Source organism: Sprattus sprattus (assembly GCF_963457725.1).
Source record: "Sprattus sprattus genome assembly, chromosome: 13".
In the NCBI taxonomy this organism is placed as follows: Eukaryota; Metazoa; Chordata; class Actinopteri; order Clupeiformes; family Clupeidae; genus Sprattus; species Sprattus sprattus.
This window is the reverse complement of record NC_137911.1, coordinates 22,134,164-22,160,175: the sequence shown is the minus strand read 5'-3', so window position 1 is coordinate 22,160,175 and position 26,012 is coordinate 22,134,164. Positions and strand designations below refer to the sequence as shown.

Below are 26,012 nucleotides of genomic sequence, written 5' to 3'. Positions count from 1 at the left end.
GATGACTTGCAACTTTTGAATGTTGGAAGAGTTTCCTTATTATATTTAGAGGGTAGTTCTTCCATTCACTTCTTGAAAGTCGTTTCACCACATTTGATTTGTCAGTCTCTGAATTGTTGTGACACAGCTTGAAAAAGACGTGTGTGGGTGGAAGCCACACATGCACCATTGCTGTCAGTGAAAGTTGAAAGGTCTTCTGTCCTGAGCTTAGTGAATGGATTTGTTCTGAGGAGGCATATTTTTGGCATCAAAACATTAACAAAGAACAGTGAGCTAGTAATCCTCACTAAGGGAGTGGAGACCACAGGACCACATTCAACACATTCACTCACACACACACGCACGCACACACGCATGCACGCACACACGCACGTACGCATGCACGCACGCACACACACACACACACACACACACACACATACACACACATACACCCACCCACAAACAAACAAACAAACACACACAGGAGGAGAGGCCAGATCAGCTGCCACACTCTGGTGGGAAGGAATAAAGCACATTGTCTAAGCTGGGGGAGTCGCATGGTTCCCCCTGTTTGGCAGTCAGAAGAGCCTGGCACAGTCTAGGGAGAGAGCACAGCACAAGCTGAGGTGGCCAGGTCTAGGGGTGCACACGCTGGGCTGCTTGTGAAGTGGGAATCCTTGGGGGGGTGGCCCTGTCACGGTTACCTCGCTAACAGATGTTGTTCCAGAAGGCACCTAACAGGATGAAGATAGTCCACCACGTGGGCCTGGAAGGGATTAGGTGTGAGCGCGAGGTAAACAGATTAGTACCTAAAGGGAGCCTGCTTTTTTAACCTCGTCACTACTGTCACACTCGGGAGCAGCGCCGTTTAACCTTGCGAGTTACAACTCAAGCCCAGGGTCTGCAGGACGTTACCGTCTCTGGACGTCACCAGAGATCAAAAGTTACCCAGAAGCCCACAGCCGCCCACTCAGGACCCGGTCCCTGAGCCTCCTGCAGGAGAGAGAACCACACTAACCCGTTTTTAAATGGCAACTTGGATATACAGGCATCGGAGAGTTTGCTTTTCACCTATGGATCCAAGATAAAAAAAAAGGACCGATTGTGCTTCTGCCTCACCCTTTCCCAAATGACCAATTGTGCGTCCTGAAAAGGTCCACCATGCCATTGAAAACAGGACTGTTTATCTCTCTGTTCCTGTTCACCCTCCAAGTCACCACAATCAAAGGTAAGACTTCACTCCAGGGAGCCTGCAGTGGCATCTGGTAGTGGCTGGTGGTTGTTTGTATGCTGTCATGGAATTTAAATGAGGGTACAGGTGCCTTTGTTGTGTACCCACGAGAGGCATATAGCTCTGTGGATATCTGTGGTTGTTCAGCAGTGACTCTGAATAGAGGCAGAGGGCATTCTCATGGGCAGTTGATACACACAAACCACAGGATGAGGACTAAAATAGTGTTGTCAGTAGTTGTTGTGCAACACAGAATACATCATGGTGTCACCTCCCTTGGCTTAGTGTACTAGGCAAGTTTCCATTTTGTACCAGGTGATGTCCATTTCCTAAAGTGGCTATACAGGCCATGAGATAGACGCTGGTAGACACTCTGAAGTTTGTTAGAAACTATTTTGTCATTTCATTAATATATTGCGCTATTAGTTAATGAATGTGCTCTAATTATGCCCATTGCACTGCACCCTACTGTGTAGTTTGTCGTTCTTTTGTGTCTGAAACATTTATTTTAAATCTAAAAGGGAAACATTTCCATTGTATTTGCCGATCAGTCGATACTGTACACATTTTAATTAGTTCCCTAATAACTTAATTCCCAACTCACTGATGCTAACCAAAACTTTCATCATCAAAGAGCATTTTTCAGTGATTTCTCAGGAAAAAAAAAATGTGTATGCCCACTGTGTTTGCCCGATTCAGTCATTAGCGGGTGGGAAAACAAAGGCATTCTGTTGGCGGGACGCTAATCTTTTCTGGCTTGTAGCTTCTCTGTGAGCCTTTCACTGTGCTTGTCCACAATAAGGGCCCATTTAGCCTCGTCTTCCTCATGCCGACCTGTTTCCATTTGTCAATTAAATGAGAATGTCAAAAAGAAGATTGCTCTCCTTTGCAGAGCTTGGCTTTAATAGGCTGCAAAAATCTTATCAGCAATTACCATGGCAGCTTGTGTTGTGTTTGCGGGCCTGTTGTGCCGACAACAACTACGAGGCTGTGCTCTTTGACCCAAATGATGTGGGAATGTTAAAACTTTTTTGAGAGTGATCCACCACAATCTGCTCCATAGCTTGCTCCCATTATGGGTAATTTGTTTGAATGGTCGGCGTTGCCCGTTGTTATGTGCATGGCACAGTTCGGCTCAATCAATAAGAGACCTCGTGGACAAGGCAGGATGTAAAGTAAAAAGAAATAATTCCCGCACAAACCTGAGCCAGAAGCTATGGTGTTGATGTCGTTTCCACCTCTTGCTGTCAAACCTGGGATCTTAATCCACAGGGAGGGAGTGCAGGAGCAGAAGTGTGTCGTTCTCTGAGCCCTTAAAGCTTAAGGTCTTAAGAACAGCCTCTGAAGTTTGCCACCTGGTCACACAATGCAGCGATTTTGAGAAAATGGCCCCCTATGAAAGGAGGGCCTATATGCTTTCTGGGCTAATGACATTGCATAACTACATGGCACTACCTTGCAGTGATGTAGTGGGATGTGGTAAGGAACTGTTTTCATTCTAGAAGTAAACAAGAAAAACATGAAGCCTGAGTGATTAGATTACAGTGGAACAAAGTTCCAGTGTAGGTCATGATATAATGGCGCAATGGTTCAATAGCAAAAACTAACAATTTGTACAAGGGGAATTACAGTTATGTTATGCACACAAGAACAAACCAGTGACTGTTCTTATTTAAGAATCACTTATATGATCGTGATGTCTATCATACCTGGATGAAACCTGAGTGGATGACTAGGGTGCACCAAATTTGCCAGGGTGAGAAAAGTCTACCTAAAGTGTATTTGATTAGGTATCAGGGAGATAATTATGTGTGAATCATTCATCCAACAATAATCAGTTTTAGTGCACGAACAGGGCATATGTCGCTGTAATACATGTCATATGAGAAGGCAACCGTAGTAATATAACTAGGTGATAATAATCTCTTAACAGAGCTCATTCACAAAAAAAGGGTACAACCATGAATACTTTAAAAAGGCTTTGACTGTTTTGACACCCTGGTTAAATAGACCTATGGCTGTTCGGTTCAGCTAAGTGTAGGCTACTTAACATCTGCCATGGTGGTATTACAACAGATCCTGAGAGCTTGAGACTTTAATCCTATTAAATGAACATTGTACATATACAAACATATACTACTATCTCCAAAAAAGATTCCCAACTGTTTGTTGTATCCCTTTGGGAATCCTCTTACGCAAGCAGTCTCAATAGAAATCAACACTGAAAAAGAGTTGACAAGAACAGCAGCTCATTCCCAACCTCTCCTGTTTCTTTTTAAGACACCAACAGTCAAGGTTTGTCTGTAATCAGGAACGTGAAATACAGACACTTCCTGGCCACATTACGGCCAGTCAAACAGACCCTGGGCGACAAGGCAGGACATGACCTGAGCAAGCTACGGATGAAGAGGTCCACTGTTTTCAGCACAGGGGTGAAAGTGTGTCCCCAGGAGACCATGGCAGAGGTCATGGCCAGCCACCGGGCCTACTACAAGTTCAGAGGTAAAGCGGTCCAACTGGGAACCATGAATCATAATCGTTATCAAGGGTTCATAGACGCACACAATCCGGGGCAGGCTCAGGCTGAAGCAAGGCTGGGAACCGAGTGAAGATAATAAAAAAAGATCGAGATCAGACTGAAAATCCCTGTCTCTAATTTTAGCTGTATTGATAAATATGTCTCTGCATTGATGTTGCCTTGGTTCTGGACTTTATAAGTTGGGAGGCTTAGATGAAACGCAATGTGGTCTATTTTGATCTTAGAATTCAGTTTAGAACTTAGAATCATAGTTTTCTAAAAAAATAAAAGTCTCAGAGCTCTGCTGTCGTGAACAGAACTAATGACAAAGAAAATGAGTACAAGAGTGTGAATGGTGTGTGTGTGTGTGTGTGTGTGTGTGTGTGTGTGTGTGTGTGTGTGTGTGTGTGTGTGTGTGTGTGTGTGTGTGTGTGTGTGTGTGTGTGTGTGTGTGTGTGTGTGTGTGTGTGTGTGTGTGTGTGTGTGTGTGTGTGTGTGTGCATGAGAGAGACAGAGACAGAAATAAAAACAGTAATCTAAAAAATATTTTTGAAATTATTGCTGATGCCATTATCTACCAGAGTAGAAACAGTTAGCACTAGCAGTGCATATTTTGAGAAAGATCCAATGATGCATTTATAATTGGAGGACCAATAACAACCACAAAACTGATGAGAGATGTGACTCACTGCACAGTTTGTCAGGAGGCAGTGTGGGAGGCGTTCCAGATCTTTCTGGACCGAGTGCCAGACACCATAGAGTACCATCAGTGGGTGGAGGCCTGTCAACGGGACTCGCTCTGTGTAGATGGCCTGGCCAAAAACTTCAGCAGCACCCAGGAGCATCTTGACATGGTTGCAAAGGTGAGGGCCTTGGCTGGGACAGTGAGAAACAGAGTGTCACTGTGGCAGGGTAATTGATTTCACCTAACAATGTTGTTATATTCCCCACAGAGAGTGAATCCTACAGTGCTCCAACTGGGAAGGTAAAGAAAGCAACACATTTATTACAACAAATTGTCTTTTCCACTGATATCCTTAAGTTATTGTTACTGAAAAGGTGTTTCAGTACAATAAGGTCTATGCGCATGTTAGTGAAATGTTTACACTAAGTTCATAATAGTGTTTCGTACATTTTAAAGTCCAATGTATGCAATTTACATAATGTTGCAATTTTCTTTTTCTTCAAACCAGTGGTTTTGCTTTGGCAACACAGAATCCCGGTGGTGAGAAGTGTGAGTCATCAGCATTTTTTTTGTAGGCAGCTGTTTTTAATGAAAGAAAAAACTCTCCCTTACCTTAGGCTTTAACATCACTGATGTGTGTTTCATTAATCCCTCACAGGTTCAAAGACTCCCGCCGAGCTCCTGATAATTGAATCTGAAGAGGTCAGGGTGATATTCTGAGTTTTATCTTTTAGTTTTACCAAATGCTCATACTGCAGGGTATAATAGTGAACTTTTGATGTTTTTTTAATGTGATTCAACCTCTTACCCATTTGGAGTGTATGACAGAATACATCAAGTTAACATGGGATGGAAAAAAAAAAGATAATTTAAATGGAGAACTTTCCAGAAATTGCACCTACGCTCCTGCCTATAGCTCCTTCCTTAATGCTGATCACCTCTCCCATCACAGTTTCGGTTGCAGCCAGTTGGCCGATCGCCGTCTAATGTATTTACTGGGGCAGCTGAGGTTGTGTAAAGCTCACCAGTCAGTGACCTACAGGCTGGCCATGCCATGAGTGTGGGCAAGGCCAAAAGCCTGTGTCACATTTCAGCTAATCTGTGATCTGTCTTTGCCGTCACTCTGTCTCTCAGAACACAGAAGCTCCGAACTTCATTCCCGAGGAACTGGACGAGGAGATAATAGTGGAGTTCAGCTTGACCATAGTGGAACCAGGCTATAGTGAGCTTCTGGCTGATCCTGACACCCCCCAGTACCACGACATAACACAGACTCTCTATGAGCAGGTGAGTTCATACAATATGTCGGGTTAGAGTTTACATTTATACATTTTTCTACCACCTAAGTAGCCTTTATTTTTAGTGCACTTTTAAGGACAGAACTATACACCTGTGGGCTCTCATTCTTTGTCATCTTTGTGTTTTATGGTAATCGAAATATCGTCCAACTATCACAATTAATTTTGCATGCCTTGCGCTGTTGGCAAGATCTTTGTAGTTTATTAAATCTTTCCCAGCAATTGCTATTAAGGCTCTTGTTATAAGAGCTTTGACTGCACATGCATGGCATTGCTGAACTTGGGGTTTTAATTAAGCCTTTTGTAAAGGGTCGAAATATGATCAAGCCGACAAAAGCCTGCTGCCAATTTGTACAATGGGACTATGGCTATGCATGATAAGAAGATATTTCTGATTGATTCAATATTGTGTTGGAGGCATTGTTTTGTAGAAAGGTCATGAGCATGCAAAGACCAGAGAAAAAAAGAAAGCCTTTGTTTCAACCCAGAATGCCATTGTTAAATGAAAGCACTTTTGCAACAGTAACCAAAAGGATTTGTAAGTCAGGCATTTTAATCAAGCAAGACTTTTAATTAATTACATATGTCCCATAAGCTATGTTTTGTTTTGTTTCTTCTTCCATAGATGGTACACATCTTGGACAAACTTCCTGGATATAAAGAGATTCGGATGTTGGGATTTCGGTGGGTTGTTCAACCTGTGGAAGTTCCTCTGATATTACCCTCCATTGAGCCAGCAAATTGTCTTTTCACACGGATAGCTTTCTTTTTAAACGAACAGATTGGTAGTGAAAGTGGTTTAAGAATGGATGCACACCAATTGTATTCAAAGCGGTTCTCCTCAATTTAGAATTATTCGGACTGACACATTTTGTCATACATCATGGCCACATAGTACGAGGTTAATGAGGACATGTTCTTTCATGTTGTCGATCCTAGTAGACGCTAATTGAGCTCCCTTCTCCCCTGTTGCTCTGCTTTTGTTTGCCAGGCCTAAGGATGTCTCGGTGCATTATGCTGTGGTCTTTGAGTCTAATGGCCATCCCACTGAGGCAGGCACAGAGGAGGCTGAGCCCCCCACCGAAATTGACTTGAGGGAACTCGTTGCCCAAGCCCTGAGTGCAGACACGTCACTTCCAGTGGACATCCATTCACTCAGTTTTGGCTCAGGTAAGGCTTTTTTTTTTCTTTTCTGTTTTTGCAATACAGGAGCAGGCCTAGCGATACATGTCAAATTAGCTAGCTGAACACACGCTCTATATCTGTTTCCAGACACCATGCCCACTCAGAGAGGGGAAGAGCAGGTGGCTGCCCCTGGCGGTGATGGAGTTGAGCCTGAAGACATAAGCATGTATGTAACAGAATCTCTGTCTGAGGATGCGGTTGAGCCCATTGAGGAAGATACCCGTGAGACAGTTTCTAATGCGGTCCCAGATGAGTCGATAGAGGAGGTAGAGGAGACACCTCTGGTGGAAGCCACAGAGGAGGGGGCTGAGGAACCTCCTGCGATGACACCCATAGCTGAAACAGAAGGTAGAATTCTCTTTTAAATACATGCTGCTACTGAGATGAACGAAAACTGGGATGTTGATTGAAACAAAGAAAAACATGTTCATTTTACCTACTATGTAAAGGTAAGGTATTCAGCAGACACTTTTATCCAAAGTGACATACGGTCAACCCAGGTGACACTAACTAAGCTGTTAACATTTGGATCAACATGTGGATATACAGGGCATGATGAAAATTAAACTATTATTTATTTATTATCTCATTATATAAATGTATATGTTAACTCTATTCTATGCATGACAGGTGAATAATTCCCTTCTCTGAAAATGCATCTGAGTCTTTTTATTCTGGGCCGTGCATTGTTAGCAGTGTCTGATGCATTCATTTGTTTCCCAAGGATCTGATACAACACCTGAAGAGACCTTAATGGTCACAGCACCTATGGAGTTTGAAATAGTCCTTGAACCAGCAACCGTCCCGCCTCCATCAACCACAAGTGAGGAAGCCATCATACCCAAAGAGGAAACTACTGAAGCTCATAAAACCACAGACATCCCTGCGGTAGTGATCCCATCTGAATCCATAGAAACCATAGAGATACCTGCCGTAACTGAATCAGTACAACCAGTAGATGCCCCTTCAGTACCAACTATTCTTGAGTCTGTAGAACCTGTAGAAGCTCCCTCAGTCCCTACCACACCCGAGCCCGACCTGCCCATGGACCTCCCTTCGGTTGAAACAACGATCCAACCAGTTGGACCTGTAGAAACTCCCCCTGAACCTACTGTCTTAGAACCCGAAGAACCCATAGAGGTCCCTTCTGAGCCCGGCTCAACCGCTGACAGTGGACCCTCAGCCATTCCTGAATCACTACCAGAGGAGGAGGGCCAGGAAGTCCCAGGCCATGAGCAGGCCATGCAGGAGGATGTGGAACAGGTTGAGACTATGCACTTTGGCAGTGGGGATGCCCAACAGACGAATGAGGCTGGTGACGCAACTGGGCCTCCAAGACTCAGAATCCTGACCACGCCATCCATGGTAGCATCCAACCAGGCCAATGATATGGTGGTGTTCTTTAGCTTAAGAGTCACTAACATGATTTTTTCTGATGACCTGTTCAACAAGAACTCCTCAGAGTACAAATCCCTGGAGAACATATTCCTTGAGCTGGTAGGTAAACATATTTATGTGCTTCCTATCATTTGTGTGCATGCCTTTTTCTCCCTTTTGTACGCTTAGCTTCAGGCTCATGTGAAGGAGACAAGCCAAAGGAGCAACAAGTCTTTGGACATGTTTGTCATGAGCGTTACGCTTTATTTTTTTAAAGGGACCTTTGATATCTCTCCTGTGAGGATGAAATTCTGTGGTTCTTAAATCAATGGTGCTTATGTCTAAAGTTTTTATTTTTGTATCCTCAGATAAAATAAATTACCTGTAAGGTGCAAAGGTCTTATGTATAAACTGGATAATTTGCTTAAGTAAATATAGACTCAAACAACATAACCTGTGAAACTGCTGGTTAAATTGTGTTTAACTAGAGACAGTTCCCCGACCCTGAGGAGACTCCAAATCCTGAAGCTTCCACTAAATCGGAAACTGGAAGGACATTAGCCTCCATACCGGTATCTCCAAACTGGAAAGAATTTTCCAATCTCTCTAAAATCAGTTAATCTAGAGGCAACTAATTAATTAACAGTTTCTTCAGTAGTGGAAATAATTAACCATCATGCCAAATGTTGTCCATGTCTATCTATTACTAACCAGCAGTCCCTCCCTACGCTGATATTTCTTAACACCCAATTCATTCATATCTACACCACAATTTCAGTGGCTCATTGTTATCTTTATTGGGATGTCTATTGTGCCTTAATCATGTGCTCAAAATGTGTTGTTTTTGCTTGCTCTTGTTACAGTGTAAAGTGCAACCCCCTCACATTTTCACATTTTGTTGTGTTGCAGCGTTATGCTAAAATCATTGCAATTAATTTAATTCATCAATCTACACTCAATACCCCATAATGACAAGGTGACGAAGGATTTTAGATTCTGGAGATGTCTTGCCAATTGGCCATAAAACCCAGTGTGACCCAGTGGAGTTTTGCAGTTATGGTTGACTTTCTGGATGTTTCTAGAAGATGTTTGATTTGGTTCAAGTCAGGTTTCCGTCTGCACAACTCAAGAACATTCACAGAGTTGTTACTAGGCCACTCAGCTGTTGCCTTGGCTGTGTACTTAGGCCCATTGTGAACCTTCGGCCCAGGTCCTGAGCACCCTAGACCCGGTTTTCATTAAGGATATCTCTGCTTTCCTCCATTCAGCTTTACCTCAACCCTGACCCGTAGCCTAGTCTCTGCCACTGAAAAACTCTGCATGATGCTGCCACTACCATGCATCAGTGGGGGGTGGTATTGGGCAAATGATGAGCGGTGCCTGGTTTCCTTCAGGCATGTCGCTTAGATATGACCAAACAGTTCAAAATATTGGTTTCAACAGACCAGAGAATCAGTCTAAGAGTCCTTTAGGTGTGTTTTTGTTAACTGCAAGTGGGCTTTCCTTTGCCCTTCACTGAGGAGAGCTTCCGTCTGGCCACACTGGCATAAAACCCAGTGTGACCCAGTGATGGTTGAATTTCTGGATGTTTCTGAAAGCCAGAGTGACCACCGCTTTTACTTTGGGGTATTCAATGTAGATTGATGAGGGGACATTTTTTTAGCACAAGGCTGCAACATAACAAAATTTGAAAAAGGTCAAGCGGTGTACAGTATCTCTGCGGTAGTGGTTTAGGATTTAGAGGAAGGTTGCTAGTTCGATCCTGACGCCTTCCCACCAAGTGTCAAAGTGCCCTTGAGCAAGACACTCAATGCCTCTGCTCCCAAATGTGCAGGTTGGCACTTTAGATAGTAGCCTCTGTTGTTGATGTGTGAATGGGTAGATGTCTGAGGCATTAATATGTGCAGCGCTTTGAGTGCTCTGAGTAGAAAAGTGCTATATAAATGCAGTCCATTTATCATTTGGATCCCTGGTATGTTAGGATTGCAGTCGGCCACCATGGGACTGATAACATAGGAATGGCACAGTAGCTCATAATCTTTTGATATGAACCTTTTAGTCTTGACTGAGGAGATTGGAAGCAGCAAAGCCAAGACCTACTAATAGGCTCATTCCAATGTGTTGTTAGTCTGAAACTGGATCAATGTCTCCTTTGTGAAGTGTTTGTCTGCATTGTATGGTTTTTCTATGGATTTCAATAAACCTCTAAACTTCCTGCACAACAGTCGATGGTGGAATTAGTTCAGTCTCAGACTGTTTGGAAGGGCTGGAGATGGTGCGTCACAGATATTCTGAACGAATAACTCACTGAATCCCGTCTGCAAGCTTTGGGTACTTCTGCTCTCTGGTGTGTGTAACACAGAGCAGTCTTCTATGCATTAGAGCTCTTGAATTGGTGTGATGGAGAGGGTAAATAGCATCAGTAGTTTGATTGAGATAATAAGAGGATTAAGATGTAAAGTCACAATGTGTTGTTCAGTGCCGTGAAGCTTTTCTGAATACGGTTTCTATTCAACCAACTTATTGTGGAAGACTAAGGGTGGTCTAAATCAGGTGACGATGTCAATGCTATGCCTCGCTGCTGGGTGACTGACTAAGAGGCTTTAGGTAATGCTGGTTTGAACAAGTACCGCGCATGTTTTACATTAACACTATGGCTGATTCCAATCAGCTTAGAGCCAGTGTGGTTGTGCACGTGCACGAGGCTGTGCCTGTGTGTGTGTGTGTGTGTGTGTGTGTGTGTGTGTGTGTGTGTGTGTATGCTTGGGTGTTCAGACCTGTGTTTTGTCAGATATGTGTACAACAACGCATTGTTATGATAGTGTCAATTATGTGAATTCAGACTCTATATCCACATGCTAATGCAGTTGTTGTCATTATAGAACTGCATGGGGAATTAACATATGGTGCCACATCCCTGCTATGCCCTGTCATTAATCCTAAAAGATATATTTATGAAAGTATAACTGAGACTTTGGAAAGATCAACATGAAGTACATAATAGTGTTAACATTTTAAACAAGGTATATTGTTAATATTAACACTGGCATGAGTATAATTGTTTGTGTGTGATCATAAGCATCTTAACTCATTAATAACACTGGCACACTTGTAGCAAACTTTTTTCCACATAATTCATAAAAATTCATGTCATACCGTTACTCACAGGTTGTTTGGAAGAGAGAAGTCCTAAGGAACTAGCCCACTAAATACAGGCTGATATATGGTCAATGACTTTTAGGAAATGTGTTTTTGTGACATTGATTCTCCATTTCCAATTGTTAATGGTTGCGCAAACTAGAGATACAATTTAATAAATACAATGTTATCTGAAACTTTATACATGAACACATTAACTACTAAATCTAAATGCCAGAGGTTCATCTCCATTGGTAAGTATTCAGTGTTTAACACCTCAGTACCTCAGTAGACACCCATTAGCATAGTTTATCCAGTGTCAAATGAATGGGCTACTGAAACTGCATCAGGTGTTTTTGTGCATAAGCATTTGGACATTAAACTGAAGGAGTAAAGATTTTGATACCAACACTTGATAGCAACCAAGATTGCTTAATTTTGCATCCATTATATTTCAAGCAAACTAACAAATTCTGGTGATTGGTATCATAGGGTCACCCAGTCATACTTTGTGTATATACAGCACAGTAAAGTAGAGAAACTAAACAAAACCCTAGGGCCTTGACATACCCCTCCTTTACCCCTGTCTCTACTGGTTTGTGTTGCAACCAATATAATTGGATATGGAGATTTAAATGGCTTGGTGGTGACACAAAGTAATATTGTCCTCTTAACGTCTTAAAAAACAGAAGCAGGATGGGACTGTATCATCTGGGATTCCAATCCAGAGCCAGTAGATACACGTGTAATTTAGGACTGGTATGGCCAATGGGCCGTGACTGTTGTGTTGCGAAGTGCAAATAATGTGATGACTTGTAACATTTCTGAGGCGTGTCTTGGTTCCTCTTTGTTGTGCTTGTGTGGCCTTAGGAGTGATGTTATGTGTGGCACTTACTTTAAATCTGGATGCAATGGTGCAAGGTGTGCCCAGCCAATTATTTCAGTCACTGGTTTGCTGGCTTATCCCCAACTGGGAGTCACAGTGTTCTTCGTGGGGGTGTATTATACCTATAGGGTCCTGGTGATCAGCCGAGAGGTGAGAAGTACAGTTAAAGTGGCAGATCATCCGGTAATGCCGCTTATCTCTTCGTATACAGACATGGCCGTTCTGCGCTAAGACATGATAATCCTCTTCTCCATCCTCTGAAGAGGGTTTGCTAAAAGCATAGCGCCCCTCTGATGTAAACAAAATGTCAAGCAAGTGTTGTGGCTACTGTATTTTATTAAGGGGTGTTATTTTTATTGACATTTAAGAATGTTTTTTTTTGTGTTTTAAGCCTGGGGACTTGTTATAATACCTGTTTAAGATAGAAAAGGGAAGTTGTTGGCTTGCAGGATCACGTTTTGTTTCATCTCCCAGCAACTGTTAAACTCTTATGTTGTTTTGGTAAACCCGTCGCAAGACCCTGCGTTAATTTAAGATGTCGACTTAATAGGATTGATTGACCTTTTAATGTCATCGTACTTGAAAAAAAGATTTTCACACAGCACGTCAGACTTTTGTTGGTGTGAAGCAGAGGGATGACAAATCAATGTCTTTAAATCATTTGGCCTTGGGCTTTGAACAACTGATATTTTACATGAATTCAGGGACTCAACATATTAAATGAAAATGTAAGAGGCACTCACAAACATTGCAGCCTTGGGTTCCAGATTGATTTAAGTGTTTGGTGTTTCACCAGGTTGGTAAGGTGATCATCATTTTCAGACATTGGATTGCTCCCAGGTCTCGGCAAGGTCAGACCTATGATTTTGAGGACACCTGATTCAAAACTGAGTTTGAGATTCAACCAATGCAATTAAATGGTTCACTTCCTGCCACCTAGTGTCGAATGAAATCACCTATCCAGCCTCTATGCGTTTCTATGTCTTTAACTTCCACTAACCATCTACTAGTACTAACCTATGAATGGAAAAAGATTCAATAGTGAAACATCTTTCAAAATCATCCTCTCCGCCTATCGTTTTTAATCTGCTTTCATGATAACTAATACACGCTTTGCTTTGAACCTTAAGTAGTTTGATACAAATTGTTCTTTTGAAGATCTGAAAGCCTGGGCGAGAGAGGATGATTCAACACTTTGACATGCAATGTGACTGTACTAACTGATTTCCATTCCTATTTTTTTCTACAGCTTCTTCCATATCTGCAATCAAATATGACAGGATTCAAAGAGCTTGAGATTCTCAACTTCAGGAATGGTAGCGTGGTGGTGAATAGCAAGATGAAATTAGAGAAGCCTGTACCCTATAACATCACTGAGTCAGTGACCTGCGTGCTGGAAGAATTCTGCAATGCCGCGTCCAAACGGCTCGACATGGAGATTGACAGCGACTCCTTGGATGTCAAAGCTGGTAGGGGGAATAGCTATTAACCTCCTTTTCCCGAAGTAGGGTGAGGTATAGTGCTCAAGTGGTGTAGCAAAGCCGTGGATCCCAGAAAACTTAAATACCACCTAGCCTATAATTAGCTGCTACATGGTACAATGTAGTTTTCCCATCACCTCAAAGATTCTGTAATCTGAAATAATTGTAATGCTTCAAATCTCATATTTTCTTGGTTGAATACATCCAGAGAGGCACTGAAATAATGAAAGTATTGAAAGTGGAATATTATATTGAAAACGGTAATATTCTCAGGCAGCATGACTTGGTGCCTCATCCATAGTCCCAGCTTTTCATATCTCATGAAACCCAGTTGAAAACAGTGTCTCCCATCCATCAAAATGCCCTTGAGTGCTACCCTCCCCCCTCCCTGAGCACCTAGGCGTCATGGACACTAACCTCCTACTGTCTCCTGCCATTCAGCCGATAACGCCGAGCCGTGTAAGTTTATGGCCTGCAACGAGTTCTCCCGCTGTGTGGTGAACGCGTGGTCCAGGGAGGCGGAGTGCATGTGCGAACCGGGCTACAGCATGGTGGACGGCCTGCCCTGCCAGAGCATATGCGCTCTGGAGCCCGACTACTGCCAGAACGACGGCCAGTGCGAGATCATCCCCGGGCATGGTGCCACCTGCAGGTACCTTCAGGTTTCCTCCGCCCCAAGCTGTGACCAGCTGGGCAGTACCTCTGGTTACATTTCTTTTTACTATAAGTTACCTCCTTTGTATTTGTTTGTATGTCCCCGTGCCTCTTTGATTGTCTGAATGTTAAGTTAATGTGTTAAAGTTAATGTGTTAGTACCCTTGGTTGTTTTTGTTTTCCTAAACTGATGATTTGAAGAGCAGACAATGGTGCCTGGATGAGTTAAAGTGAATTAAGTGAAGTTCAGTCCGTGATGGGCAATAGTGTTTGGCAAACAGTAACTCAGACCCAGGCACACCTACTGTAGGAGGGCATGTGGCTCCTCCACAGTAGTCCTCTAACCCTCCCTGTGTTCTCTTGACCATTCTAGATGTCCTGTAGGTCAATTCTGGCACTATCATGGAGAGCGCTGCTCAGAGGTGGTGTCTCTACCCATAGACCCACCCCTGCTGGTAGCCTGCCTGGTGGGCGGCCTCGTGTTGGTTTGTGCGGTGATAGGCCTGTTGGTACTCATAAACAAGAAATGTATACGGACCCGAAAGACGGTGACTTTGGTGTAAGCAGGCCTCTTTCTTTTGCTTTTGGTTTAGAGAATGCCTATGTAGAGAAGGCGTTTGCTACACTATGCTGTGTTTTTGTTTCATTTTCAGTGTGGGGTGGTTTTAAAATCTCATCTTGTTTATGTTGTAGGCATACTCAAAATGTAACTCCATATGAGAACTCAATGAGAGTTAATCCAGTTTTTCAGAGTGATGATGGTGTTGTTACCCAAGTGGCTAGAATACGCTACCCTTTGGGTTCGGAAGCGGGTTCTTCCCAAGTCCCTGAACAAGCAACCTTTCACTCAGTTGAAAACATACACGTTAGCATTGAGGTAAAGAGCAAAGCTTATATATTATACCCTCTTGCTCTAACCATCCACAATCATTTTAGCTGCATGGCTAGGTTTGCACTAACAAGCATACTAACATTCTTCTTGGTCCATGATGAATTTCTGCCACACAGTGTTTTTTAATTCATAAAAAATTAACTAAATAGCTTCACACAGAATCAGATCTTTTGAATCCAAGAACCAAAAAGATATAACACCTAAAAACCCAATACATTCTTCTCCAACAGCATTTATACCTTGTATACACCAGCTTACATCAACTCTTCCAAGGAAATAGTTTTCTGTGTCTTCTGTGCAAAATAGATGAGTGCTAGAAACAAATAATCCATGCAGCAGTACCTTTTACAGTATTTATGGATTTTCTTTTTATCATTGTTATTGACAATCAAATCAAATAAATCTTCGGTGAGAGTTTTTCTGGTGATCCTTCTGCACTAATATTGAGATGCAGAGGTTCATCTCATGCTCATATAATTGCACGTTAAACAAGGCCTTTGAGTTCAGACATTTCACTTTGAGGAGTGACGTTTTTCCCCCAAATTTTTCCAGAATTATACTGTATTGATATAGAATTTACATTTACTGCTATTCATAGCGGTTGTTTTAGTTCATTATTATATTTTTAAATAGAACCTTCAGTTGGCAACATTCTAATCACATATTTGTGATCGTACTGCCCAAAGGGTTTTAAAGAGATTTCAGACGTAGAGATATCTTCCCAACAAAGGAAACTTGAATGAGATCCGTACGGCTCTGCATGGATTGACCTAGAGCTGTAGCTGCTGTGTGTAGTAGTGAGCCTGAACAATCGGCACCATCCTTCTTTGCACCAAACCTAAACATGCCTCTGCCTGCAGTTAGAATAGCTGCAAATCCAGCATCAGCTTGCTTCTGCCTTCAGTTCCTTCTACCTGCGGTAGTCGCTCCGCTTGCTGCTTGAAAGACTGAGGTCTGCGATGTAATGGGGGTGTGCTGATCTCCGTTCCTTTTGCAGATCCCCAGACAGCTCTACACCACAAGATCAGACAAGCTAGTTTCAGACATCGTAGATTTCCATCAGTGCATACCACATAATGAGGTAAGGCCATGGTCACATGCACATCTTAAGGGACAGCATATTGTCATGATAGAAAAAAAAAGAATTCAAAGTGTGATACTGATACCCACTGATTCAGTCAGTAGAAGAACGAGTATGTTCAAGGTAAATCATGAAATTGTATGTGCACACCACGTACATAGCACTGGAACGATGTGTTCTTTTTCTTTATCGTTTCCTTCATCCATCATGATGCCCTTAAGATGTCACAGTTGTTAAATTCCCAAAGATGGACAGGCGACATTAGAAATGCTTAAAACAGCTTTTCAAGTTCACTTTTGATACAACCACAAACATTCTATATTAAATGCTTCCAAATACAGTACGTCAGGACTTCAGTTCTTTACTTTGCAAAAGTGAAGATCTGGCTGGTTAATGACTGTTATGTCTATTATTAAATATAGGATTCTTTGTAGATGTGAAAGACTCTGGGCTAAGGTAAGAAGGGTAAAATCTGACCTAGTTATGCCCTTTATGCTACATTAATAAAGAGCCTATTTTACATTTTTAACAAAGTTACAGAAAATCATCAAGCATTTCCAAATTAAATCAGTTAAAAAGTACTTTAATAGAAGATTCTGTATTGATGAAAACACTTACAAAAACTGTAATTCCCCATACTGATTATGACTAAATAACCAGGCATTCTGACCTTAAGAATTACTATGGATATTTTCTCTCTCCTCTCTCTCTCTCTTATTAACCTTTCAGTGAATGCTCAACACATTTAAGGATATAATATGTGATAGGCTCAGCCTGACCATTTGGCATGCCTGTACCAACTTAATGCAAATAACACTTACAGAAAGGAGCTCAAGACTGTACTTACATAAACCCCAACAACTCTCTATTTGCATTTTCTATTTCACATAAAAACCAATGAGGTTCTAATTGTGTTTCCATCTCTGCCTTGCTCCCTGCACAGACTTGGAGGCTACCCAACGAGTATCGGCCATCTTGTCGCCTTCTTAGGGGAGCCGACAGCGAGGGCTTTGAGGTGACTGTTTTATGATGGTGGACCTGATTGACAGTGCAGTACAGAAACCAAAGGTCTCTGCTGCTCCTCACTGTGTTTGGACTCAGCTGGACCTCTTTGGCTGAGGGGGACACAGAAGTCAAGGGACAGGTCTGGCTGAGACTGGAGATCTCACATCAGTAACCCGGTATTTGAACTAAGAAGACAATGCCGTTCTAATCTTAATTATGTACTGTACACTGGTCTGAAACATAGTTTCACTGCGCTCACATACTGTATGTGGTACTGAAGACTAGGAATGTTGTGTCAAAATACCCTTGTCAAAAAGGTTGTTTCTCTTCCCTCACAATGAGGTTTTATACACGTCGGATACACTTGCTGGTGTCATGACTGGAGACAAGAAGATGTCTAGCTATCTAACCTTCAGTGTCCCAAAAATAAGCTGAATGTACAATAAGCTGCTTGTGTTTTTTCTTACTTGCTATTTACATAAATACTGTCTTAAATGTTCCTTAATAAATGCCCATGTATTAAATATACATTTATTTCATATTACATATATATTATATTAAAGTACCCATATAAATGCATATATCATACTATTTAATGCCATGATACTAGTCATAGATACTCTCTCTTGCTTCTCCCAATCATGTGTGGTGATCATATCACAAACACATTTGAAATATGTGGCGGGATGGTATTAATGATTTTATACTTTTTTTCATGTGACAATAAAATATGTCTTTTTTTCATCAGAGGCTGATATTTTTTATGACATTGCTCTCCTGAAGGGCATGAGAACTAGCTCTTTCTCTCTTTGTTGTTTAGTGACATCAAATGATCATTAATTTCACTTCCAAAATGACCTTCAGCACCGTGAAGGTATACATCATGATTGTTTCTGTGTAGCCTCCGAATGAAAGCCATTGGAATCACCTGTTCAGCTCTAGCAGTTTATGTCACAGCTGTCTGACCTCTTGACAGTGACTGGTATGGCCTGGCTAATATATAGCTACTATCGAGAACAGTCAACCCAGCTCTTTAAGGTCCACTGCTCGCTAACCAATGCCACAAGGTCACAGCCAAGAAGATGAACAAAATAAGAAATGCAGAATAAGAAGTTGGGAGAAATTATGTTTATTACGATAGCACAGTGCTGCCAACAAATGGACACTTCTGAAATGCAATGACCCTCTACGTCTCCGTTAAGAACACTTCCTATCACAAGCATAAGAGTGACTTGGATAGAAAATCCTGATGAGTGAGGACACGCAATCAGTCATCTTCAGAATCCTGGATACAGCAGCAAGGTTGCGTTGCACTGCGTCGCTATCAGAAGCAAACACATTAACATAATGAAATAGTGTTTGTGACACAAAAGAGAGATCAAGTATCATAAATAAACAGCACTGGAGTACAAACAGACCTGAAGAACCACTCTGCACCGTATATTAAATGACCTCTAACCATCTTCCAGTCTCATGTTAGTCAAATGATGTTATAAATTTCAGATTTCCATCACTGTTTACGACACAGAGCTCATTTGTTTCCACGCTGGAGCACATGATTAGAGTTCAGTATCATGGCTTGGAACCTTCCACTGTATTACCCTTTCATAATGTAATATATTCTGCCTACTCTAGAGCATTCATAGCACAGCAAAAAGCAATCTGCCTTCGTCAAAAGGTTACAATTGTGTTAAAAACTGCACTTATGCCTAATCTACTATTCTACCCTATGACTTCTCGGCAAAATGGTCAGCGTATCATATAAATATTCATATGGGTTTTAAAATAACTTGATTTGCAAAGCGCCTAATTGCATCAGAAAGGAGTATTCTTTCCCACTCATAACAAGGGTGCTTGACGTTTTGTGCACCGACAAATAAGAACTCTAGAGAGGCAATCTGAGACCTAGCGCACAGCACAGACATCACAGGTATTCATTCACTTGAGCGCCTGACTCACCCCCGCATTTACTGCGAGGAAATATGCCGGCTTTCATCAATTGGGTTGTTTTTTATTTGCAAAGTAAAAAACCGTGAGGAAAATAAAACGAAGGAAGTGAATTATGGATACCTGCAGTCTACTGAACCTGCTAGACCGATAAAACACCAACAATAGAAAGTTTGTAAGACGGTGAAGGCAGTTCTATTGCTACAGTATATCAAGCATTCCAGTCTGATACACAGGGTTTTTTTTGCTCTGCACATCATCGTGGTGATATAAGGTCATGAAACACACTCTGACTTCAGTGAGTTTGTGGATGGATGCATAGTGCATGTGAAGTAAACTTTCGATTATCTTTCAAGTAAACTATAGGTGCAGTTCTGGCTCCAGTTTTTTTTTACCTGAAAAAAAAAAGAATTGCACTGACTTTCGACAAACAACCAAAAGGAAAGAAAGAACGAGTGTTTGAAGGACTTAAAACTGATAGATCGAGTCACAATGAAAAGCACAGAGTCATTCAACAGCTGGTCCCACAAAATTAACCTTGACACATTAACAACCATTAACATTGTTAAGATCTGGAACTTTTCCATCACATAATAACATAAGGAACAGGTACACCACCATTACAATAAGGCCCCAATTGTTGTATCATGAATTCAAGCATAAATCATATTTGCATGGGAAAAAAAACAATACAAATCAGAAATTGTCATCTAAAAGTCTCACAGCAAAATCGTACAAACAGACAAACAGAAAGGACCATAACAAATCAAGAAAAGTACTCTTTAAATATGACAAAAAAACAGCTGAGTAGTTTAGGGTTTTCTGCTGGATGCCCAGAGTGAGTTGAAGTAAAGGCCTAACTACCCTTGTGTGTATGTGTATGTGTTCCCTTTGCGCTTTCTACGGCACAAGATTAGCCAAAGCGCCCAGAACTGGAGCCAGACAGGAGTGTGCAGTATTCATGAGGCTTCCTCACTTGAGGAGATTCTGAAGCATGGCTGTGGCGTAGGTGGGCCGCGCCTGCTTGCTCTCGATGGCGCTGCGCAGGTACTGGATGCCGCCACAGCGCTCCCAGATCTCCTCAAACTGCCGGGGCAGGATCTCGGCACCCCGCTTCCGGGTCAGGCCCGTCTCCTCCAGACTGAGCTCACACATCTCCATATCATCCTTCCCTGAAAGAAGAAAAACAAAACATACATACCGGGGTCAACAAGTCACAATACACAATAGCCAATACTAAGGCATACTGTTCACACATAAGATCACCTTTGAAACCTTCTGAAAAAGACATGGATGTAAATATCATGAAGGTTTCACACATGGAAGGCCATCCTTTAATATTCATATATGAAAAAAATCACCTTTGTTTTTAAGGTAACAGCTCAAAGGCAAAGACATGTGCTAGTGTTGCTAACGCTTAAGTTGCTAAAACTGGGGTAAATGTGTGAGCTCCTGCACCTGCCACCAGCAGGATGGGTTGCTTGTCCGGGTGGAGCTCCATCTGTCGGGCAATCCAAGGCCCGTCGAAGTGGGCGTACCACCAGCCCTTCTTCTTGTTCTGCGGGTCCTTGTACTGGTCAGCCGGCCGGATGAAGGGGATGCGGAAGTAACGCTGCTGGCGGTTCATGGCGGTCTCCTGCGGCCGGGCCTGGACGGGTGGCGCCGGGTTCTGCTGGGCTGTGGAGTCCGGAAGAGTTGTTGTGTGAGTGTTGACATTTGCACTTAGCTATTTAATTGATTTTGTAAAGCCAAAAGCATTCTGAAAATGAGAAAATCTACAAAATGGCCACCCAGATTGAATGGCCACCCAGATTGAATGGCAAGACTTGTCACTGATCTCACAACAAAGGACTTATATTGTATACTGTGGCAGCAACCCCACACATCTGGGTACTGCCACCTGCCACGGAGCTTTGCCTTGAGGGTCCAGCAACTGAGTACGTGCAGAGCAAATGTACTCTTCATTAGAATATACAGCCTCAGAAAAACAGAGCAGAGCGGAGAAGAGAGCTACCAGACGAGGTGAGGTGAATTTGGCTTTCTCCCTGATAATTAGGTAAATAAGGTTCGAACAGGATCCTCCTATGACATACGATGACACTTTTTCCTTTGCAAAACATAGCTCACATATGCAATTCTGCAAGGAATTCTGTGTAAGTAGTCACTTTGCTCTATGCTTTGCTCTGCAGATCAGTCAAGTTATCTGCCATTTGACTCTAGGAGTGAGTTTATTGTTAGTCACAGTGTGTCTTTCTCATGTGTTAAGATGAAAGTGCGTATAGTGGAGACCAACAATGATGCTATAAAACAACACTTCTTTTAATATTGTTATGGTGTCTGTCACTAATTGGGTTATATCTCCTGGGTAACATACTTGTGTTGACGTGACTCTGAATATGACTGGCAAGACTGTCATAATAAAACACTACTGGGAGCATTAAGCAAGTGTGGCAGTATTTTAGTTTTAAAATAAAATCAGGTCTATGGTATAATTACACACGAGAGTTGTCATCAACAAATCACATGGGTATAAAAAAGTATGTCGGTTAGGCAGGGACTCAACTTCAGCTTGATGTCGCCTAGTAGTACTGAAGAGTCCCACTATCTTTGCCAAAGCGAGACCTCATTATAGTCAGTCAGTATAGGAGTCTCACGCACACAAACTAACACAGTAACAGCGGAGTCACGGTAGGATTCCGAGTGCTACCAAAGCACGCTCAACAAAAGGGAAGGATATGCAAGCGACACGGAGTGTTACCACAAAGAACAGCGTGGGGATAAAACTCCCTTTGTTCTTCCCATGGAGATGCAGAAAAAAGAAAAAACACAAAGATAAAACTTTCCGTCAAAATCAAAGGGACGGAGTGGCTTTGGACCCAGCCGCTAAAACAATGCGGCTCTAGCTCCGGCCCCCAGACACCGCAGTGCTCGCAGGCATCGGAAAAAGCAAAACGCACCCCCTGAGGCGCGTAGGCCGAGTGCAGCATCAAACAACCTGGATGCACAGAGAGAGAGAGAGAGAGAGAGAGAGAGAGAGAGAGAGAGAGAGGGAATAAACAAACCAGTGCACACACAGAGGCAGGGAGCGAAGAGAGAGCAATTAGGGTGCCAAGTGCCCGTGCCAGGCTCGCCTCAGTGCCCGCAACAAACAGGAAGCTTCATCATTAACAAACAGCGGGCGTCGACAACATCGGTGAACAACGCTGGGGCTGTGTTTACATCTCCTTTCTCAAACATCCAGAATAGCACCTGAGCTTTTTCTGCACGGAGAGTTAAGAGCGACTGAAATCTTTATCTCCTTAAATTCTCCAACAGATTACTGCAAGCTTGCTGGAGGCCCGTGGAGATTTCATTGTTCAAAATGGGGTTCAATTCCAAAGGGAAGCCATGCGGTGAGCGAGTAATTGTCTGTGTGTGGATGAGGACGGAGGAGCACACACCACTAAGCTGTGGTGCGCTTCTGCTTCTGGTGCTTCTGCCTACCGTAGTCGGTGACTGACTTAGGGGCCCGCTGTTCGGTGTCGGTGTCGCGTTTCTTGTTCTTTGACTTCCAGGCGTGGTACACCTTCAGGCGGCGGTGAAACTCCTCTCTGCAGGCGGCAAGCAGCTCGATGTCTACACGTGAAGGAACACCATAGTTTTATACTTAGGCCAGGGAGCCATTCAAACACATGAACTCCACAAAAGTACATATAATGCAGTAAAAACTTCAGTGCAAGAGAGAAATACATTGATTTTTATTAAGATGGTTCAAAGACTGCATCGTCAGAGCAATCCTTCAAGGTCAATCACAAAACTGTCTCGGCCAGGGAAAATAACGAGGCTAGTTCAGTGAAATTTCAACTTCTACTAGTCTTTATAGCATAATTATAAACTCTGACAATCTTTAAGATCCAAGATATAAGGTCAGGCCATTTTAAAGCATGATATAAGTTGCAAATCACCCGGCAGCCCACTATAACTAAGGGAGGAGGAACACATGGAAAAGGTCGAGCGGTTGTACCGTATTCCGACGCTAATGCTGACAGTGACACTAATGATATGTGAGGAGCACTGGCCTTCTATTAAACTCATACCTCATCCATCACCCCACCAGCCGTACATTTTAGCACTGTGTCTTTCAAGTTCGTGTACTGTTACAGCTGTGCTGTATCGTGCGCTCTGTCAGACCGGTCTGCAGTCTTTATCGGTTAAGTGCAGTCAGTTCCAGCGCTCTTACCGCAAGAGGTGTTGATGGCGTCACGCAATTCGGCGTACTTCCACTTGCTGAGATCATACTTCTTGACACCAGCTGCGACCTTGTTGGCTTGGACTTGGACTCCCCTGAGATGGAATAAAAAGGTGGAATGAGAGAGGACTACTAATTATTCATTCCAAGACAGTCAGTGAGTCTCCAAGTGATGGAAGTGGCAGTAGTGCCTTCAAGATCCCTTCGAGGAGACACTTGAATGATTATAAATGACTGGCACATTCTACGGTGTGTCATTAACAGCATGGCCTGACATATGACCCTTCTCCACTTCTGAATAGATTCTCTGAGCATCCAAGGTCACTATAGCCAGTGCCTGAGCTAGCTCGTTAGTGTAGCGCTCCTGGGGAATGGAGGTAGGAGCATAAATCAGAATATGAATTGGCCCTCTGAACTGACAATCCTTCTCCGCCCCCCCAACACCCACTCCCTGACTGCTCTCCCTTAAGACATCCTCTCATCGGTTTGAGGATCACGTCCTGCTGGTTTGAGACCAATAAGTCCATCCAGCCAGGGGATTTACACAAGGCACCTAAGGTTCTCCCAGCAGCTTTGGAGTACTGTGGAGTAGTGTTTGCCCTAATCCAATTGGCATGGGGGGGGGGGGGGGGCGGACACTCTGGTCATCCACAGGGAGCCCTGTTTGGTACCAACCAGCGGGAAGTCACGCAGTGCCAGTGACCTTTAGCTGGCCGGTTGCCCCCGATGATGGCCATGGGTGAGGGGCAATGAGCCGAGGTGCAGTAATGTAAATAGCAACCACTCCAGGGGGGAAGAGGGTCTATAATATCCACTCAAGGCCAAAGGCATAGTGGGTACATACTGCAGTCCGCCACTCAATAACATCACATGAGAAAGTGGGTTTTGAAAGGTTGAGTAACCAAGTGATGAAACAACATGGTTCCTCCATTGTCAGGAGACATTTGGAGGATGTCTTTGATTAATCTTATGACCAAGTTTAATGTTCTCTAATCTAAACGGATCAAACATGGAGAATCAAAAAGGTTCAATTTAATGAAGATAATTTGCTGTTTTTGATGTGATTCTTGCAACTTTGATATGATTTCATCCTCTTTGAATCTTGGCCATTTGGGTGATTTGATGGGTTGATTACCCCCCTCACTTTCAAAGGTCTTTTGGCGGTTTACCCACCTAGCCAGAAGTTCAGCTATCTCGGCAGCCAAGTCGCTCCTAGAGGAACATAACAGACCCAGCACGTGTTCACAAAAGACATAACAACCAGATCAAATGTAATGGCGCGTAAAAAAAAACCCTGGTCAGATTTCCAAGGTGATGAGTCATCGGGTCCCTGTTCTTCACCTGTCACTCATTCCCACAGCAGACATCACGGCTCTCCATTTTATCAGCCTGGTTATTAACCCCCCTCCTCAACAGTGTGTGTGTGTGTGTGTGTGTGTGTGTGTGTGTGTGTGTGTCTGTGTCTGTGTCTGTGTCTGTGTGTCCGTGTGTCTGTGTTTCTGTGTGTGTGTATGTGTCAATGAGTGTAAATATGCGAGTATGTGTGTGAATATGTGTGCGTGTATGTGTAGGTGTGTGTGTGTGTGTCTGTGTTGGTGTTTGGGTCAAAGAGTGTAATTATGTGAGTTTGTGTGTGTGTGTGTAGGTGTGTGTGTGTGTGTGTGTGTGTGTGTATGTGTATGTGTAGGTGTGTGCGTGTGTGTAGGTGTGTGTGTGTGTCTAGGTGTGTGTCAATGAGTATAATTATGTGAGTTTGTGTGTGTGTGTGTGTGTGTAGGTGTGTGTGTGTCGTGACAATGGCATCAAGTGTGCCACTGCACTTCTGACAGCTGTGATGGGGGAAGCTCCTTAAGTGAGTGCCTGAGCGAGAGTCATTAAAACAGCCACCTGCCTGATTAACCTACCATGGCAGGTGTCATGGCAGAGTCCCCTCGGCCTGAGCAGGGGCGACAGCGCAGTGCCATAAGCTGACCGATCTGACACACGCACACTCGCACACAAGTGAAAACACACACGCACACAACTCTCTTACACACACACACACACACCTACGCATAGAGATCAGTGTCAGCAGAGACACCTGAGGCCCTGTCTGAGGGCACATTTGCAGACCTGATGAGCACCACACTAATCCTAAGCATGTGTAGGGGCACCAGACCACTGGGGTTTGTCACTGAGGGAGGACATACACGAAGCAGCAAAGACACCTGACTGCGTTTATACCAATTCATTTTTAAAATAGATATCCTTTCCATGATTAAAGGATTCTGTACACTACGATCACTTATAGGATTAAAGATAGCATGAAAACAAATGTGTTAGTTGTGGTATAATTGGCATAATAGGCAGCTGTCCACCACAGGTGGTGAAATGTAACACTACAAAAGGTAATGATTCTGTCCGTCTGCTTTTTCCTTTATGCTG

General features: G+C 43.0%; 2 protein-coding genes across 2 annotated transcripts in view; one reads left to right on the top strand and one right to left on the bottom strand.

Annotated features, from left to right (window-relative positions):
- Nucleotides 1-1,143: 1,143 nt before the first annotated feature.
- On the top strand, nt 1,144-17,438 carry impg1b (interphotoreceptor matrix proteoglycan 1b; the record flags this gene model as incomplete). The annotated part of the gene is made up of 15 exons (XM_080850224.1): nt 1,144-1,210; nt 3,494-3,715; nt 4,428-4,594; nt 5,551-5,703; nt 6,340-6,398; nt 6,706-6,884; nt 6,987-7,247; nt 7,624-8,396; nt 8,765-8,848; nt 13,550-13,769; nt 14,223-14,433; nt 14,809-14,994; nt 15,129-15,312; nt 16,325-16,408; nt 17,352-17,438. The coding sequence occupies 15 exons, from the start codon at nt 1,144-1,146 to the stop codon at nt 17,436-17,438; spliced, it is 2,937 nt and encodes a 978-aa protein (XP_080706350.1).
- A 1,163-nt stretch (nt 17,439-18,601) lies between these two features.
- The window catches only part of myo6b (myosin VIb), a 37,871-nt gene continuing 30,460 nt past the window's right edge, over nt 18,602-26,012 (bottom strand). Inside the window, exons 32-36 of the mRNA XM_080849929.1 lie at nt 24,762-24,800; nt 23,580-23,683; nt 22,844-22,975; nt 20,819-21,037; nt 18,602-20,532 (exon numbers count right to left, since the gene is read on the bottom strand). Of these exons, the coding sequence (XP_080706055.1) occupies nt 20,333-20,532; nt 20,819-21,037; nt 22,844-22,975; nt 23,580-23,683; nt 24,762-24,800 (694 nt within the window). The 3' untranslated portion in view covers nt 18,602-20,332. The remainder of the gene's footprint in view (nt 20,533-20,818; nt 21,038-22,843; nt 22,976-23,579; nt 23,684-24,761; nt 24,801-26,012) is intronic.